The sequence below is a fragment of the Hypanus sabinus genome, chromosome 8, assembly GCF_030144855.1.
Source record: "Hypanus sabinus isolate sHypSab1 chromosome 8, sHypSab1.hap1, whole genome shotgun sequence".
Classification (NCBI taxonomy): domain Eukaryota; kingdom Metazoa; phylum Chordata; class Chondrichthyes; order Myliobatiformes; family Dasyatidae; genus Hypanus; species Hypanus sabinus.
Genome location: NC_082713.1, coordinates 143142092 through 143162129, shown reverse-complemented (window position 1 = coordinate 143162129; position 20038 = coordinate 143142092). Strand labels below are relative to the sequence as shown.

The 20038-nt window shown below is 41.6% G+C and overlaps 1 protein-coding gene across 1 annotated transcript in view; it reads right to left on the bottom strand.

The window, feature by feature from the left end:
- The window catches only part of cacna1c (calcium channel, voltage-dependent, L type, alpha 1C subunit), a 615084-nt gene that overhangs the window by 427861 nt on the left and 167185 nt on the right, over positions 1 to 20038 (bottom strand). Inside the window, exon 4 of the mRNA XM_059978076.1 lies at positions 4548 to 4687. Within this exon, the coding sequence (XP_059834059.1) occupies positions 4548 to 4687 (140 nt within the window). The remainder of the gene's footprint in view (positions 1 to 4547; positions 4688 to 20038) is intronic.

The window sequence follows — 20038 nt, the reverse complement described above, 5'->3', positions numbered from 1 at the left end:
TGACGAGGAGGAGGATTAAAGGAAGCATTGACCTGAGTGCAGAGGGTGAGCACTGTCTTTTGATTGGTTGCTTTGTACCGGAGATGGGGCAGCCTGCTGTTGAGTCTGGGCCTGGAGTCTATTATCCAGTTTTTACTGTGTTTTGGATTTGGACTTTGGGACCACAGACTCTATTTTTCAGTCTTATAGCTTTTATGCTCTATGTTTCTTGCCTGATCTTCTTGGTTTTTTTTAAAGAGGGTATTTGAGGGTCAATGCGCCTGATCCATTTTGTTTGATTTTTTTGTGTGGGGGGGATTTGGGGGTTGATGTGCCTGATCCGTTTTGTTTGATTTTTTTGTGTGGGAGGAGAGATTTGGGGGTTGATGTGCCTGAACGATTTTGTCTGTTAATTTGTGTGGCAAGGGGGACTTGGGGGCTGATGTGCCTGTTCTGTTTTGCTCAGTTTTTGTCCGTGAGGGGGGAATTGGGGGGTTGATGTGCCTGTTCCATTTTTTATGTGGATTTGGGGGCTGATGATTGAGCTGCCTTTGTTTTCTTTTTCTTTTTTGGTTTCATGGCTGCCCAGAGAACTGAAGAATTTCAGAGCTGTATTCTTTGACATTCAATGAACCTTTGAACCTGTTTATTGGCTTCAGCTTGGCGTTTTAATACAATCAGCCCACTGAACCAGGTGGGTAAACTGTCCTCGCTGGGTCTCAATGCCTCGCTCTGTAATTTGATCCTTGACTTCTTGACAGAAAGGCCACAGTCAGTCTGCGTTGGCAGAAACAGCTCGTGCCATCACGCTGAGCACTGGCGCTCCCCGGGCTGTGTGCTCAACCCACTGCTGTTCATGCTGCTGTTACACGCCTGCTCTACTAGATTCAGTTGAAACAGAATCATCATGTTCACAGCGGTTGGCCTCATCAACAATTACGGTGAGACGGTGTACTGAGAAGAGGCAGAGCTGCTGGTAGAATGGTGTGAGCACAACAACTTGGGTTTCAGCTTGGGCAGGATCAAAGAGATGATTGTGGCCTTTAGAAAGGTGCAGGCTGACCACTCCTCACTGCTTCTCCTCGAAGAGAGTTAGGAGCACCAAGATTCTCAAAGTGCACTTATGGACAATCTCACCTGGTCAAGAAAGCATAGCAGTGTCTCCACTTCCTGAGGGGATTGAGGTGAGTCAGGCTCCCCACCCCCACCTCCCCATTCTGAACAATTCTTACAGGAGCACCATTGAGATTGTTTTGACCAGCTGCATTGGGATTGCAAGGACTGCTGAGAAGATCATCAGGGTCTCTCTTCCACCCGTCAGAGACATATCAGGAGCACTGCGTATGCAGTCAGTGTCCTTAGCATCGTCAGTGATCCCTCCCATCCATTTAACAACCTCTTTGACCCCCCTCACCCTACCACCAGGCAAGAGGTACCAAACATTAGGGCAAGAACTGTTAGGATGGGAAATATCTTCCTCCCCCAGGCCAAATGACTACTGAACTCCCTGCCACCACTCTGGTCACATCACGTATGAAACAGCAATAGCAAAATACTGTTCTCTTTTTTAACTTGTGTCATAAATGCAATTTATTATAAGTTAATTTACAGGTGGTAATATTACTTCATGCGTTATGTGTGTGTGAGCTATGTGTACTGTGTTGTGCACCTTGTTCTGGAGGAAAGTTGTTTCATTTGGTATTATACATGAGTCCATTTAAATGACAATAAATTGAACTTGAATTTGAAGTTGAAGCTCATCAATCCCCACAGATACCTTACATATAAATATCCCCACCATGTTTTCTGTGAGGACTTAATTCTATTCTTTTAGTTTCCCAGCCTTTATTGTGTCTTCTTGAATTATATCATCTTTTATAGCACTGTCACCAATGTTTTTTTCATAAACCGTCTGCTACAGTTTGTAGGGCTCTGAAATGTAACTATTCCACTTCCTGTGCTTCTGGTCTCACAGTATCTTTTCCTATCCAAAACAATGATAGGTATACCCTTCACCTTTCACCCCGCCAGCCTCTATTTCAACAGACCTTTAATTTGTGACACCTCCAATATGGTACCACCAGCAGACTAGCTTCTACTCCCCTCCCTTCACAGCATTCCAAAGGGACTATTTGGTCCACAAAGCTCCAGCTCCTTCTTTTGTCTCCACCAATACTATTTCCTTTTTCATAGCTCTTTCCCTCTCATCCTTATAATCTGCATCACCAACCCCTTTAACTCTTGCCCTTCTGATGAAGCAGCAATTTACTTGTAATTATTTTAATTGATGTATACTGCATCAAGTTTTATATGGTCTCCATGACACTGGGTAAGTCAAACCAATGAGTAGCAATTATAAGGAAGATATCTCTAAAATCTTTAATCCTCCATCCCACTCTGACATACTTAATTTTAGAGCATTGTTCCATGTTTGAAGCTATGAGAAAATAATTACAACAATCCAATACTATAATTGATTAAAAAAGGCCCTGGAATTTTTTTGTCAGAACCTTTATGTAAGTGCAATCACAGCTCAAGGGAACAGACACAATCTTTGCAGGTCCTGGTCTTTTACTTATTTGATATATAAGGGTGGCCTCAAGAAGGAAGGGTCCCTTGATTTGATAAAAAACCATTGACATGAAAAAAGAGTGAAGGAACAGTGATAGGCTCTTCAAAGACTGAGACCTGCATAAATATGCCAGGCAGATCCAACCAAAAGAGACAGATTTGTAATGAAAATAAAGTGAAAATTAAAGAATAGGCTAAGAACTGCTCAAGAGTCGATGACAGACTTCAGTTTCAATAACCGTTTAAGATTTACTTTAAAAAAAATAGCTTGCTCTATTTGCTTACATCAGTGCAGTGCCGGCTATGTAATGTGACTAAGTACATACGTCCAACCCAGGAAAAAGTCAATTAAAACTGAAATGAATCAGTGTTTCTTCTCACAGAGGGTGGTGAATCCCTGGAATATTCTACCCTGGAGGGTTATGGAATTTAGATCACTGGAGATACTTCAACAGGCACCAGATAAAGTTTTGAAAGATTAGAAAATTGAGGGCTATGGGGAACTGGCTTAAGAGAAGAATTGAAGCCTGGAACAGATTACGCACTATTATATTAAATTTCATGACAAGTAACTCAAATCCTGCTTCTATTTCCTTATGAATAATATGGGGACTTTGTGCAAAGTGTCTATGCTTCTCCATTTCCAAATGAACCCAGACATACTCTTCAATCATCATTTGCAATTTTGTGGTAAGGTCAATGTCCTAAGCAATAAATGATACAATGGTATAATTTGTATGAATGTAACCAGTGAAGTTCTAATGCATTGTGATTAGACGTGTACCTAATTACTCCTGTTTGCCCACTTCTTCACAATCCGAAGGTACCTAGTTATGTTTTTGTAAAGTATCCATGCAATGAAAGGGGCCTGTGTAATAAACTAATTGAGATCAACATTCTGCAGCACTGAAGTAGTATAAAATTCCGTAGTAACTTCTTCAAACAGAAAAGAGGTGGAACTGAGAAATCACAGAATAAAATGAAATGGTACCAGTCACAATGAAAATCACCTAATGCTACGTCAGTTGGAAAGGATTGCCACATTCCAAAATGCAGCAGGATAGACTCATCTACAGCAAAGTGTTACTAAGATTGTTACTAGATGCCAATTTTAAGGAATTTCCCCACAAAATTAAATATGATCTTATGTTGCCCACAGAAAGTGATTCCACATGTGGAAAAAGATGATCAGTTGTTATACCACCCATGAAGTACAGCCTGCCAGTTATTTTACTGATCTCATTCAAGTCCATGTGATAGTACTGCAACTTCTTTAAGCACTGGGGATCGGAAATATGCTTGCTGCACCTGTGGCAAGATAACAGAAACTGCAGGCTCAATGATTTCAATGAGCAAATAAGGCTATATATGGAAAGGTAAATGCAAGTTAATTTCCTTCTCTTTTATTTTAGGTTAATTTGGCTGATTTAAGTGTATTTAATGTTTAAGCATTTTATTTTTATGGTTAATAGTAATACTGTTATGATTATTTACAATATTTTTTATGTTTTGAATATTTCTGATTATCATCAGAGATAATTGCATTCACTTTAGTGCCGACTTTCAACGGCCAACAAACCTGGAGTGGAGATTCCATTATCAGGTGAAATGTGTCAGTGATGCTTACAAAGACCTCGCTGTGTGTGCCTCTCTATTCCTTCGGCTACCAGCTTCCAAATTCAAGACTGCACCTCACAGCTTGCTTCAAGTGCAAGTGAGCTTCAACAGCAGGTGATCAGCAAACTTGCACTACATATAAATCAGTGGAAACTTTACTTTGGATTAAGTAATCTTCATTGCCATCAGACCTATTGCACACCATTGCATCAACTTGTAGACACCAGCAAGGTTTTGTTTGTTGTTATTTGTGACCTAAAGTAAGGGGTGCCATTCTTGTAAAATTTATATAATTGAAAGCCGTATAAAATACATTAATAATTACATTCCAATAGTTTATCAAGGGGAAAACCATCTGGGTGAAAAAGATGTCCACTCACCCTACAACCACTATAATGAAATCTAGTAAATTCCAGCCATTCCTGAGGTACGCATTGGGGTGAAAGAGAAGTCCATAAGCTATTACTTTCAAAAATGCTTCCACTGTAAAAATGATGAGAAACAGATATTCCACTTGCTCCTGTAAGAAAAAAAAACACAGTATTATTGTGCTGATACTAGCGTAATTCATGTTAAATGACATACTACCTGCCATTACATTAGACTAGCCATCACTCCCTGTATTAACAGTACCTTAATTAAATTAAATTAAATCAAAGCAATCTTTTTCACTTGTTGTTGAATCATAATCTATTTGAGGATCCCTAAGCATACAAAATATAAAGAATATAAAGTAAGAAGCAATTGGAATTGGTTTATTATTGTCACTTTTGGCGAGAACAGCAAAAGGCTTGTCCAGCATACTGTTCACATAGATCAAATCATTACACTGTGCATTGAAGTACAACATGGTAAAACAAAACCAATGCAGAATAAAGTGTAACAGCTACAGAGAAGTGCAGTGCAAGTAAACAATAAGGTGTAAGATCATAACAAGGTAGGTTGTCATGTCAAGAGTCTACAGGTGGCCCCCATTTTTCAAACGTTCACTTTACAACAGCTCGCTGTTACAAAAGACCTACATAGGTACCTGATTTTGCTAACCAAAGAGGATTTTCACTTTTACGAAAAAACTGACACCCGCTTTATATGTATGTTTACCTCAAGAAAGACTAACTTGACCCTGAAGCCTTGTGCGGGCAGTTGTGTGCGTACGCGTGTACATGCCGATTTTCCCCTCCAAATCGATTTCAGCTCGCTGTCTTCCCGATTTTGGTAAGTGAAACTACACTGTACATACAATATTTCTACTTTATATAGGCTGTATATTTATCATATCATTCCTGCTTTTACTATATGTTTGAGTTATTTTAGGTTTTATGTGATATTTGGCATAATTTGATAGGTCATTTTTTAGGTCTGGGAACACTCAAAAATTTTTCCCATATTAATTATTGGTAATTGCTTCTTCGCTTTACGACTTTTTGGCTTACAAATGGTTTCATAGGAACGCTCTACCTTCGGATAGTGGGGGAAACCTGTATCACTAAAGAACCATTTAATAGTTGTAACAGCTGAGTGGAAGCTGTCCTTGAGCCTGGTTGTATTCAGGATTTTGTATCCTCTGCCTGATGGTAGAGGGAAGAACAGAAACTGTTTGGCTGCTTTACTGAGTCCATGGAAAGGAGGCTGGTTTTCTCGATGTGCTGAGCACCATCCACAACTCTGCAGATTCTTGGCGCATCGGGCAGAGCAGTTGTCACACCAAGCTGTTAAGCATCCAGATAAGATGCTTTCTTTGATACATCAATAAAGATTGGTAAGGGTCAATGGGGACATGCCAAATTTCTTTAGCCTCCTGAGGATTTTGAGACACTGTTGGACTTTCTTGACCATAGAGTATACAAATAGGAGAAATTGGCCATAGGAACACTACAATCACACCGCACCCCAACCCCCTACACAACCACCATGATGATGCCAAGTGTTTCACCCAAGACTGAGTGGCTAGGCACAGTTCAAACACCATCTATAAATTTGCTGACAATGCACTTAACGTTAGCAGAATTTCAGATGGTGACAAGGAAATGAACAGTAATGTTCAGCAGGTTGAGTGATGTCACAAAACCATTAAATGTCGGTAAGACCAAGGAGTTAATTGTGGACTTCAGGAAGGGGAAGCTGAAAGAACACATGCCAGTTCTCATTGAGAGAAGGGTGAGCAGTTTCAAGTTCCTGGATGTCAACACCTCTGAATATTTATCCTGGGTCCAACATATTGATGCAATTACAAAGAAGACACGACAGTGGCTATATATCATTAGAACTTTGAAGAGACTTGGTGTGTCAACAAAAACTCTCGAGAATCTCTACAGATGTACCATGGAGAGTATTCTAACTGGATGCATCACTGTTTGCACAGGATCGTAAAACGCTGCAGAAAGGTGCAAACCCAGTTGTCTCCATCAAGAGCAGTAGCCTCCCCAGCATCAAGGACATCTTCAAAAGTCTGCATCCATCATCAAGGAGCTCCATCACCCAGTACATGCCCTTTTCCCATTGCTACCACAAAGGAGGAGCAACAGGAGCCTGAGGACTCACACTCAATGTCTCAGGAACAGTTTCTTCCCCTTGGCCATCAGATTTCTGAATGGATAATGAACCCATGTACCCTACCTCACTGTTTTTTACTTTTTTTTTGGTTCTCTTTTTGCACTACTTATTTAACATATACAAGGGGTGATTGATAAGTTCGTGGCCTAAGGTAGAAGGAGATGAGTTATGCAGCTCTTGTTACATGCACATGCAGGTCAACTCTTTGAGTGATTATGCAGAAAGTTTGAAATTAATAACTCATCGGGGTGATTGATAACTTTGTGACCTAGGGTAGCAGGAGATATTATTAATTTCAAACTTTCTGCATAATCACTCAAGGAGTTGGCCTGCACATGCATGTAATGAGAGCTGTATAACTCATCTCCTTCTGCCCTAGGCCACGAACTTATCAATCACCCATCTGTGGGCACTTTCTGGAAATCAAAGATCCGTATGCTCCACGGCCGCTGGATTAAATGTGTAAATGTAGGAGGGGACTATGTTGAAAAATAAATGTGCTAGGTTTTCTAAAATTGACTCCTTCTACCTTAGGCCACGAACTTATCAATCATCCCTCGTATATATCACAGAGGATTTAATTTGGCTTTTTTTTTAAACACTGATCAACAGAAAAGGATTTTTTCATGTCAAAGTGAAAATAGATCTCTACAAAGTGATCTAAATTAATTACAGATATAAAACACAAAATAATTGATTGCATAAATATTCACCTCAAATCATCACTGGTGAACCCGATTGGTATTAGAAGTGGTTTTAGAAGTCACATAATTAGCTAAATGGAGATCACCATGTTCAGTCAAGGTGTTTCAATTAACTGCAGTAAAAATACCCTTCTATCTGCAAGGATGCAGATACAAAGATACAATTCTGGAGGAGTTACAAGCTTCAGTGGCTGAGATGGAAGAGACTGCACATAACCAACTGTTGCCCGGTATTTCTCTGGTTGCAGCTTTATGGGAGAGTGGCAAAGAGAAGCAGCTGTTGACAAAAACTCATGAAATCCCAGCTAGAGTTTGTCAAAAGGTATGTGGGAGACTCTGAAGTCATCTGGAAGAAGGTTCCAGATGAAGGTATGATGAAACCAAAATTGAACTTTTTGGCCATCAGACTGAACGCTATGTTTGGCATAAGCTAAACACCGCACATCATCAAAGCACACCATCCCTGCCACGAAGCATGGTGGTGGCTGCGTCATGCTCTGAGGATGTTTCACTGCCACAGGCCCTGGAAGACTTGTGAAGGTAGAGGGTAAAATGAATGCAGCAAAATACAGGGAGATGCTTAATGAAAACCTGATGCAGTCTACAAGAGGACTGCCACTTAGGAGAAGATTTGTTCTCCAGCAAGACATTGACTGCAAGCATAAAGCCAAAGCTACACAGGAAAGGCCTAAAAGCAAGAAAGTTAATGTCCTGAAGAAGCCAAGTCAGAGTCCAGACCTCAATTCAATTGAGAATTTGTGGCTAGACATGAAAAGGGCTGTTCACTCACGACCCCCATGTAATCTGACAGAGCTTGAGCAGTTTTGTAAAGAAGAATGGGGAATTATTGCAGAGTCCGGATGTGCAAAGCTGAGAAAGACTTACCCACACAGACTCATGGCTGTCGTTTCTGCCAAAGGTGCATCTACTAAATACTGACTTAAAAGGGGTCAGTAATTAAGCAATTGATTATCTTGTATTTACTAATTGTAGTAAATTTAAACCAATTTGTAGAATTTTGTTTTCACTTTGACACAAAAGAGTATTTTCTGTTATCAGTGGCAAAAAAGCCAAATTAAATCCACTGTGATTCAATGCTGTAAAACAATGGCTATAAAGGATTTACAGCAGCAAATTACTGAGAGAAAATTCACCTTATTCTCATTTCAGTCCTAAGTGAATGATCCCTTATGCTGAAACTATACCCCAACTCCTTAGATATTCAAACATTCTTTCTGCTTTCCAGCCTATCAACCTCTCAGAATTGAGGGTGATCAATGAGTCACTTGCCTTAAATTCAACAGAGCATGAGCTAATTTTTGTCTTTCAACCCAGGAATCAATCTGTAAAAAATGCACTACATTACCTTCAAGGCAAGTATATTCTTCCTACCTACAACATTAATAGTGTATAATACATGTGCAACTGTTAAGAAAGTACTAAGCTAATAGCTGAATGGGTTAAGTCTCTAATGGGAAAGCCAGTACTAATGAGACCTGCATCTTTTGGAGTTCAGAAGATGAAGGGTCTGGTCTGGTATGGAAACACTAATGCCCAAGAATGGAAAGATCTACAAATAGTGATGGATACAGCTGAAGGCCTCCCCACCTTTGCTCACATCTACAAGGACAGCAGACACAAGAAAACAGCAGCAATCATCAAGGACCCCACCATCTGCATTGGAGCAGGCATCAGAGTGATAGGGCTTTGGCTCAACGGGCTTAGGAGGTAACAGGACGAGGCGAGGTAGGTTTAACTGTGTTAATTGCGGAAAGGAGGTAGTATGGTGCTTGGTGTCAGATGTAGAGTCTCCTAGCCTCCCGGAGGGCTGCAGCTCCTGAGGGACCGAGTTAGGGAACTAGAAACGCAGCTCGATGACCTTCACCTGGTCAGGGAGAGAGAGCAGGTGATAGACAGGAGTTATAGGCAGGTGGTCACACTGGGGCCACAGGAGAGAGACAGGTGGGTCACAGTCAGGAGGGGGAAGGGGAAGAGTCATTTACTAGAGAGTACCCCTGTGGCTGTACCCCTTGACAATAAGTACTCCTGTTTGAGTACTGTTGGGGGGGGGGGGAACAGCCTACATGGGGGACGCGGCAGTGGCCGTGCCTCTGGCACAGAGTCTGGCCCTGTGACTCAGAAGGGTAGGGAAGGGAAGAGGAAGGCAGTAGTGATAGGGTACTTTATAGTTAGGGGGTCAGACAGGTGATTCTGTGGACGCAGGAAAGAAACTCAGATGGTAGTTTGACTCCCAGGTTCCAGGGTCCAGGATGTTTCAGATCGCATCCGAGATATCCTGCGGTCAGAGGGAGTCAGAGGTTGTGGTACATATTGGTACCAGTGACATAGGTAGGAAAAGGGAAGAGGTCCTGAAAAATGACTACAGGGAGTTAGTAAGTAAGTTGAGAAGCAGGACCACAAAGGTAGTAATCTCGGGATTACTGCCTGTGCCATGCGACAGTGAGAATAGAAATAGGATGAGGTGGAGGATAAATGTGTGGCTTGGGGATTGGAGCGAGGGGCAGGGATTCAGATTACTGAATCATTGGGACCTCTTTTGGGGCAGGTGTGACCTGTACAAAAAAGAAGGGTTGCACTTAAATCCCAGGGCAACCAATATCCTGGTGGGGAGGTTTGCTAAGACTACTGGGGAAAGTTTAAATTAGAATTGTTGCGGGGTGGGAACCGAACTGAAGAGACTGGGGAAGAGGAGACTGGCTCACCAATAGAGAAAGTTTGTAGACAGTGCGAGAGGGAGGATAGGCAGGTGATAGAGAAGGGACGCACTCAGACCGAAGGTTTGAGGTGTGTCTATTTTATTGCAAGGAATGTTGTGAACAAAGCGGATGAGCTTAGAGCATGGATCAGGACTTGGAGATATGATGTGGTGGCCATTACAGAGACTTGGATGGTTCAGGGACAGGAATGGTTACTTCAAGTGCCGGGTTTCAGATATTTCAGAAAGGACAGGGAGGGAGACAAAAGAGGTGGGGGTGTGGCACTGTTGCTCAGAGATAGTGTCATGGCTGCAGAAAAGGTGGACTCCATGGAGGGATTGTCTACAGGGTCTCTGTGGGTGGAGGTTAGGAACAGGAAGGGGTCAATAACTTTACTGGGAGTTTTTTTTATAGGCAGCCCAATAGTAATAGGGATATCGAGGAGCAGATAGGGAAACAGATCCTGGAAAGGTATAATAATAATAGAGTTGTCGTAATGGGAGATTTTAATTTCCCAATTATCAATTGGCATCTCCCTAGAGCAAGGGGATTAGATGGGGTGGAGTTTGTTAGGTATGTTCAGGAAGGTTTCTTGACACAATATGTAGATAAGCCTACAAGAGGAGAGGCTATACTTGATTTGGTATTGGAAAATGAGCCTGGTCTGGTGTCAGATCTCTCAGTGGGAGAGCATTTTGGAGATAGTGATCATAATTCTATCTCTTTTATTGAGAGAGAGATAGGAACAGGCAAGTTAGAGAAGCTTTTAATTGAAGTAAGGGGAATTATGAGGCTATCAGGAAGGAAATTGGAGGCTTAAATTGGAAACAGATGTTCTCAGAGAAAAGTACGGAAGAACTGTGGCAATTAATCAAGGGATATTTGTGTGGAGTTCTGTATATGTACGTTCCAATGGGACAGGGAAGTTATAGTAGGGTACAGGAACTGTGGTGTACAAAGGCCGTAATAAATCTGGTCAAGAAGAAAAGAAAAGCTTCCAAAAGATTCAGAGAGCTAGTTAATATTAGAGATCTAGAAGATTTTAAGGCAAATAGAAAGGAGCTTAAGAAGGAAATTAGGAGAGCCAGAAGGGACCATGAGAAAGCCTTGGTGGGCAGGGCTAATGAAAACCTCAAAGCATTCTACAAGTATGTGAAGAGCAAGAGGATAAGATGTAAAAGATTAGGACCTATCAAGTGTGACAGTGAGAAAGTGTGTATGGAACTGGAGGAAATAGCAGAGGGAATGAATACTTTACTTCAGTATTCACTATGGGAAAGGATCTAGGTGATTATAGTGATGACATTCAGCAGACTGAAAAGCTTGAGCATGTAGATATTAAGAAAGAGGATGTGCTGGAGCTTCTGGAAAGCATCAAGTCCAATAAATTGCCAGGACCAGATGAGATGTACCCCAAGCTACTATGGGAGGCAAGGAAGGAGATTGATGAGCCTCTGGCAATGATCTTTGCATTGTCAATGGGGATGGGAGAGGTTCTGGAGGATTGGAGGGTTGCGAATGTTGTTCCTTTGTTCAAGAAAGGGAGCAGAGATAGCCCAGGAAATTATAGACCAGTGAGTCTTACTTCTGTGGTTGGTAAGTTGATGAAGAAGATCCTGAGAGGCAGTATTTATGAACATTTGGAGAGGTGTAACATGATTAGGAGTAGTCAGCATGGCTTTGTCAAAGGCAGGTTGTGCCTTACGAGCCTGATTCAATTTTTTGAGAACGTGACTAAGCACATTGATGAAGGAAGAGCAGTAGATGTAGTGTATATGGATTTCAGCAATGCATTTGATAAGGTACCTCATGCAAGGCTTATTGAGAAAGAGGCATGGGATCCAAGGAGACCTTGCTTTGTGGATCCAGAGCTGGCTTGCCCATAGAAGGCAAAGACTGGTTGTAGACGGGTTAAATTCTGCATGGAGGTCGGTCACCAGTGGGGATGCCTCAGGGATCTGTTCTGGGACCCCTACTCTTCGTGATTTTTATAAATGACCTGGATGAGGAAGTGGAGGGATGGGTTAGTAAGTTTGCTGATGACAGAAAGATTGGAGGTGTTGTGGATAGTGTGGAGGGCAGTCAGCGGTTACAGTGGGGCATTGATAGGATGCAAAACTGGGCTGAAAAGTGGCAGATGGAGTTCAACCCAGGTAAATGTGAAGTGATTCATTTTGGTAGGTCAAATATGATGGCAGAATATAGTATTAATGGTAAGACTCTTGGCAGTGTGGAGGATCAGAGGGATCTTGGGGTCCGAGTCCATAGGATGCTCAAAGCAGCTGCGCAGGTTGGCTCTATGGTTAAGAAGGCATATGGTGTATTGGCCTTCATCAATCATGGAATTGAATTTAGGAGCCGAGAAGTAATGTTGCAGCTATATAGGACCCTGGTCAGACCCCACTTGAAGTACTGTGCTCAGTTCTGGTCGTCTCACTACAGGAAGGATGTAGAAGCCTTAGAAAGGGTGCAGAGGAGACTTACAAGGATGTTGCCTGGATTGGGGAGCATACCTTATGAGAATAGGTTGAGTGAACCTGGCCTTTTTTCCTTGGAGCCACAGAGGACGTGAGGTGACCTGATAGAAGTGTAAAAGATGATGAGAGGCATTGATTGTGTGGATAGTCAGAGGCTTTTTCCCCAGGGCTGAAGTGGTTGCCACAATAGGACACAGGTTTAAGGTGCTGGGGTGTAGGTACAGAGGAGAAGTCAGGGGTAAATTTTTTTTACTCAGAGAGTGGTGAGTGCGTGGAATGGGCTGCCAGCAGCGGTGGTGAAGGCGGATACGATAGAGTCTTTTAAGAGACTTTTAGATAGGTACATGAAGTTTAGTAAAATAGAGCGCTATAGTTAAGCCTAGTACTGTAATTTCTAAGGTAGGGACATGTTCGGCACAACTTTGTGGGCTGAAGGGCCTGTATTATGCTGTAGGTTTTCTCTGTTTCTATGTTTCATCCAGGTCATGCTCTCTCCTCAGTGCTGCCATCAGGAAGATGGTACAGGAGATTTAAGTACCACACCAACAGGTTCAGGAACAGTTGTTGCACTACAACCATCAGGTCCCTGAACCAGCATGGATCCAGACAGGATGCTTTCTATGGTGCATCGATAAAAATTGCTAAGAGTTGATGGAGACACGCTGGATTTCTTTAGTCTCTTAAGGAAGTAAAAGTGTTTGTGAGCTTTCTTGGCCATCTCATCAGTATGCTTGGACCCGGACAGGCTAGTGGTGATGGTCACACCTAGGAACTTGAAGCTTTCAACCCTCTCAAAATCAACATCCTTAATGTAGTCAGGAGTATATGCACTGCACTCCTTTCTGAAGTCAATGACCAGCTCTTTTGTTGACATTGAATGAAAAGTTGTTGTGATGGCATCATGCCATTAAGCTCTCAATCTCCTTCCTGCATTCCAGCTCATCTGAGATGTGGTACTAAGTACCACATGGTAGTACTAAGTGCAAATGTGTTGATGGAGTTAGAGCAGAATCTGATCACGCAGTCATGAGTGCACAAGGTTTAGAATAAGAGGCTGAGGATGTAACCTTGTGGAGCACCAATGTTGAGAATAATTGTCAGTGGTGCCGCAGCCTCTCCTTGGTGCAGTCTGTTGGTCAGAAAATCAAGGATCCAGTGTAGAGGGATCCATTAACTCTCATGGTGCGAGGCTTACCCTATTTCTAAAGTAATGCACTGCAGCCCATCACCTCTGATTGATTCAGGTATAGTAAGCAATTTGCAAGAAGGATCATCAATTTCTTGTTTGGCTCCTCATCATGCGATACTTCTGTGGGTTTTCTGCAATAAGTTCCTCATAGTATTACCACATAAAACATGTTCAGATGGACAGAAGTCATGAAAGCAGGAGCATCTAACTGGATTCATCAGCAGAAATTATTACTGGGGCTCAGCAGCATTCCACAAAATATAACTATTCCAGAGAGAAGGCAGCTGAGTACTAAAATCGGAGTGGACCAACTGTCTGGAATATTTACTGACATATTTAATCTTTCACTTCTGCAGTCTGACATTCTCATCTGATTCAAAAAGGAATCCATTATACCGGTGTTTACTTTTCAGTTTTCAATTTTCGCTCTCCTTATTAATTTTTTAATCTCTCACGGCTGTTTTACAAAAATCCCAATTTTTTGGTCTACCTGGATTCTTGCCATGGTGTATGCTCTACCTTTTGATTTATTATTTGTTTTAACTTGCTTTGTTAATCACAGACTATTCATCTTTCTCATGGAATCCTTCCTTTCTGGAATTATGACAAATACTTACTGTTGTATTTTTTTCCCTATTTTGGATCTCACCCACTGATCACTGCTGTCCCTTCCTCTCTGTGACTGACTCTATACTCTCCATTTCTTGCCATCGCTGATCCCAGTTTAAAACAAAACTATAGTAAGCACAAATGGAATCAGAATTAGGTTTATTACCTACCGATTGGACATAAATTTTATTGTTTTGTTGCAGCAGTACAATGCAAAGACACAAAAATTGCAAATACGTACCACCAAGCTTCTAGGCTGCTTTTATAAGACAATTGAACAGTTCCCTAGTACAATAAGACAGACCCTTGACCAAACAATTCCCTTGTTATTACCTTGTGTCGTATTGCTAACCTGCACTACACTTACTCTGTAACACTTTATTCTGCACAGTTATTGTTGAAACTTACACTATTTCAACGAATTGACGTGTATGAATAGTATGCAAAATAAGTGTTTCACTGAATCTCAGTACATATGACAATAATAGACCAAATTTCTAAAGTATGTAATAAACTGAGTTTTTTGAGAAATCTGAAAAATATTTATATTGCATTACAGAATTTTACAGATCAGAAGCAGGTCATTAGGGTCCATGCTACTTTGTGCAATAGCTCAGCCAACACAAAAGCTGACCTGTGTGGTGGTTGCTTGTTCTGCCTGTAATTATTTGGGTTTTCTCAAGATACCCTTATTTCCTTTCACATTCCAAAGATATGCAAGTTAGAAGGTCAATTACCTTTAATGGGTGGGTAAATGTTACAACTGGGGGGGTGGAAGGAGGGACAGAGGGACCAGAATGAAATCAATGTGACAAAATAATCTCCTAAATCTTAAGGAAATAAGCCATGTCTCACCTCATTTCTTCAGTAGGTCAACATATCCTATTTATTTTTTCCCTTACTTACATTAAGTAAGTAAAATACCCAAACTTGGCAACTAGGTAAATACAATGGATTCCGGTTAGTTGGGTCATTAGTTAATTAGGACATCTGCTTATTTGGGACAAATCTTAAAGAAAATAGTCGGGATTCCCTCTTTTTTAATTGGGACACTATGCCACTTAATTGGGTAAGGAGACTGTGCCGTACAGTTTTTAACTAGGGTCAGTTGTGTGTGGCCATCAGACACTACATCATGCTTAGAGTAAGCAGTTTATAAGTAGAATCAGCTGCTATTTTTGCCACTGATAGTTGGTGATAAATAAGCAGTAGACATTTCAAAACTGTTTTGCTCACTGTGGTTTCAAGCATGCAGGCTTGGAGATGCTAACATTGGCTGGACGGGAAGATAAACTGATTTCACTACTTCAACAAGTTAGGAACTATGAAAAATTTGAAGGCATCAACAATTACCTTGAATGTTACAATGAAAATTAAGATTTGGAGGATGCAGTCACTGAAAGCAGCCCATTATCTGCACTAGGTACCTGCACTAATTTTGTTCAATAAAACACAGCAGCATACATTGACTGAATTCCTGTTTGTAACTATTAGGAACTACTGTAATATACAGTTTTATAGTACTGTAATAGTATTGATCATGTTCTAATACAGTATTTTGATTCATTTAAATAATACTTCGTTACTTAGTTAAACAGTAACCATATATAACCATATAACAACTACAGCACGGAAACAGGCCATCTCGGCCCTTCTAGTCTGTGCCGAATGCTTACACTCACCTAGTCCTATTGGCCCGCACTCAGCCCATAATCCTCTATCTCTTTCCTGTCCATATACCTATCCAATTTTACTTTAAATGACAATACCGAACCTGCCTCTACCACTTCTACTGGAAGCTCGTTCCACACAGCTACCACTCTCTGAGTAAAGAAATTACCCCTCGTGTTACCCCTAAACTTTTGCCCCTTAACTCTCAACTCATGTCCTCTTGTTTGGATTTCCCCGACTCTCAATGGAAAAAGCTTATCTACGTCAGCTCTATCTATCCCCCTCATAATTTTAAATACCTCTATCAAGTCCCCCCTCAACCTTCTACACTCCAAAGAATAAAGGCCTAACTTGTTCAACCTTTCCCTGTAACTTAGGTGCTGAAACCCAGGTAACATTCTGGTAAATCTTCTCTGTACTCTCTCTATTTTGTTGACATCTTTCCTATAATTCGGTGACCAGAACTGTACACAATACTCCAAATTTGGCCTTACCAATGCCTTGTACAATTTTAACATTACATCGTAACTCCTATACTCAATGCTCCGATTTATAAAGGCCAGCATACCAAAAGCTTTCTTCACCACCCTATCCACATGAGATTCCACCTTCAGGGAACTATGCACCATTATTCCTCGATCACTCTGTTCTACTGCATTCTTCAATGCCCTACCATTTACCATGTATGTCCTATTTGGATTATTCCTACCAAAATGTAGCACCTCACACTTACCTGCATAAAATTCCATCTGCCATCGTTCAGCCCACTCTTCTAACTGGCCTAAATCTCTCTGCAAGATTTGAAAACCTACTTCCTTATCCACAACGCCACCTATGTTAGTATCATCTGCATACTTACTAATCCAATTTACCACCCCATCATCCAGATCATTAATGTATATGACAAACAACATTGGACCCAGTACAGATCCCTGAGGCACACCACTAGTCACCGGCCTCCAACCTGACAAATAGTTATCCACCACTATTCTCTGGCATCTCCCATCCAGGCACTGTTGAATCCATTTTACTACTTCAATATTAATATCTAATGATTGAACCTTCCTAACTAACCTTCCATGCGGAACCTTGTCAAAGGCCTTACTGAAGTTCATGTGGACAACATCCACTGCTTTACCCTCATCAACTTTCCTCGTAACCTCTTCAAAAAATTCAATAAGATTTGTCAAACATGACCTTCCAAGCACAAATCCATGCTGGCTGTTCCTAATCAGATCCCGTCTATCCAGATAATTATATATACCATCTCTAAGAATACTTTCCATTAATTTACCCACCACTGATGTCAAACTTACAGGCCTATAATTGCTAGGTTTACTCTTAGAACCCTTTTTAAACAATGGAACTACATGAGCAATACACCAGTCCTCCGGCACCATCCCCGTTTCTAATGATATTTGAAATATTTCTGTCAGAGCCCCTGCTATTTCTACACTAACTTCCCTCAAGGTCCTAGGGAATATCCTGTCAGGACCTGGAGATTTATCCACTTTTATATTCCTTAAAAGCGCCAGTATTTCCTCCTCTTTAATTGTCATAGTTTCCATAACTTCCCTATTTGTTTCCCTCACCTTACACAATTCAATATCCTTCTCCTTAGTGAATACCGAAGAAATAGTTCAAAATCTCCCCCAACTCTTTCGGCTCCACAAATAGCCGTCCATTCTGATTCTCTACGGAACCAATTTTATCCCTCACTATCCTTTTGCTATTAATATAACTGCAGAAACCCTTTGGATTTATTTTCACCTTACTTGCCAAAGCAACTTTGTATCTTCTTTCAGCTTTTCTAATTTCTTTCTTAAGATTCTTCTTACATTCTTTATATTCCTCGAGCACCTCGTTTACTCCATGCTACCTAAATTTATTGTAGATATCTCTCTTTTTTCGAACCAAGTTTCCAAAATCCCTTGAAATCTATGGCTTTTGTAACTTTTCCTTTCAACCTAACAGGAACATAAAGATTTGTACCCTCAAAATTTCACCTTTAAATGAGCTCCATTTCTCTATTACATCCTTCCCATAAAACAAATTGTCCCAATCCACTCCTTCTAAATCCTTTCGCATCTCCTCAAAGTTAGCCTTTCTCCAATCAAAAAATCTCAACCTTGGGTCCAGTCCTATCCTTCTCCATAATTATATTCACCTGACCTATTTCATTCCCTAACAAAAGATCCAACACTGCCCCTTCTCTAGTCGGTACCTCTATGTATTGCTGCAAAAAACTATCCTGCACACATTTTGCAAACTCCAAACCATCCATCCCTATTACAGTATTGCCTTCCCAGTCTATGTGTGGAAAATTAAAATCTCCCACGATCACAACCCTATGCTTACTACAAATATCTGCTATCTCCTTGCAAATTTGCTCCTCCAATTCTCGCTCCCCATTAGGTGGTCTATAATATACTCCTATAAGTGTTCCTACACCTTTCCCATTTCTCAATTCCACCCAAAATAGGCTTCCCAGACGAGCTCTCTAATCTATCCTGCCAGAGCACCGCTGTAATATTTTCTCTGACAAGCAACAGAACACCTCCCCCTCTTGTCCCTCTGATTCTATCACAACTGAAGCAACAAAATCCAGGAATATTTAGTTGCCAATCACACCCCTCCTGCAACCATGTTTCACTAATAGCTACAACATCATATTTCCAGGTATCAATCCAAGCTCTAAGCTCATTCACCTTTCTTACAATGTTTCTAGCATTAAAATAAATGCATTTAAGAAATTCTCCACCTCTTCCTTTCTGTTTATCTCTAACAGTACTAAGAACTTTACTGTCTTCTTTTTCTTCCTTCTCCCATACATCTGATACATCTGTTCCTACACCCTGGTTCCCCTCACCCCCCCCCCCCCGTATCTAGTTTAAATCCACTGGAGCCTCTCTAGCAAACCAACCTTCAAGCATATTTGTCCCCCTCCAGTTCAGATGTAAACCGTCCCACCAGAACAGGTCCCACCTTCCCTGGAAAATTGCCCAATTATCTATAAGTCTGAAGTCCTCCCTCCTGCACCATGTCTTCAGCCATGTGTTGATCTGCACTATCTTACTATTTTTAAACCCACCTGCACTTGGCACAGGTAGCAATCCTGAGATTGCTATCCTGGCGGTCCTGTCCTTTAACTTGGCACCTAGTTCCCTAAACTCACCTTTCAGGACCTCCTCACTCTTCCTACCCACGTCATTGGTCCCTACATGGACCACGACATCTGGCTGCTCACTCTCCCTCATGAGAATACTAAAAACTCGATCCAAGATATCGCAGACCCTGGCACCAGGGAGGCAACAGACCATCCGGGATTCTCGATCTCTTCCACAGAACGTCCAATCTGTCCCCCTAACTATCGAATCCCCTATCACTACTGCTCTCCTCTTTTCCCTCCTTCCCTTCTGAGCTGAGGGTCCAGTCTCGGTGCTAGAGACGCAACCACTGCAACTTGTCCCTGGTAAATCGTCCCCACCAACAGTATCCAAAACGGTATACTTATGGTTGATGGGAACAGCCACAGGGGTGCTCTGCTCTTTCTGTCTATTCCCCTTCCCTCTCCTGACAGTCGCCCAGCTACCTGTCTCTTGACTCCTAGGGGTGACTATCTCCCTGAAACTCCTGCCTATTTCTGCCTCTGCCTCCTGAATGATCCAAAGTTCATCCAGTTCCCTAACACGGTTTGTCAGGAGCTGCAGCTGGATGCACCTTTTGCAGGTGTAGTCATCAGGGACAGCTGTGCTCACCCTGACTTCCCACATACTGCAAACGGAGCACTCAACTGTCCTAACTGCTGCCTCCATTGCCTACTCCTAATCTAATTAGATTGATTAAAGGAGCTTATCCGGCCTTACCTCACCTGGGGTGAAGCTCGTACTCAGCCTCTGCTTGCTTTTTAAATTCCCCCGCTGATCTCTGAGGCCAACTTTCATGCTCTTG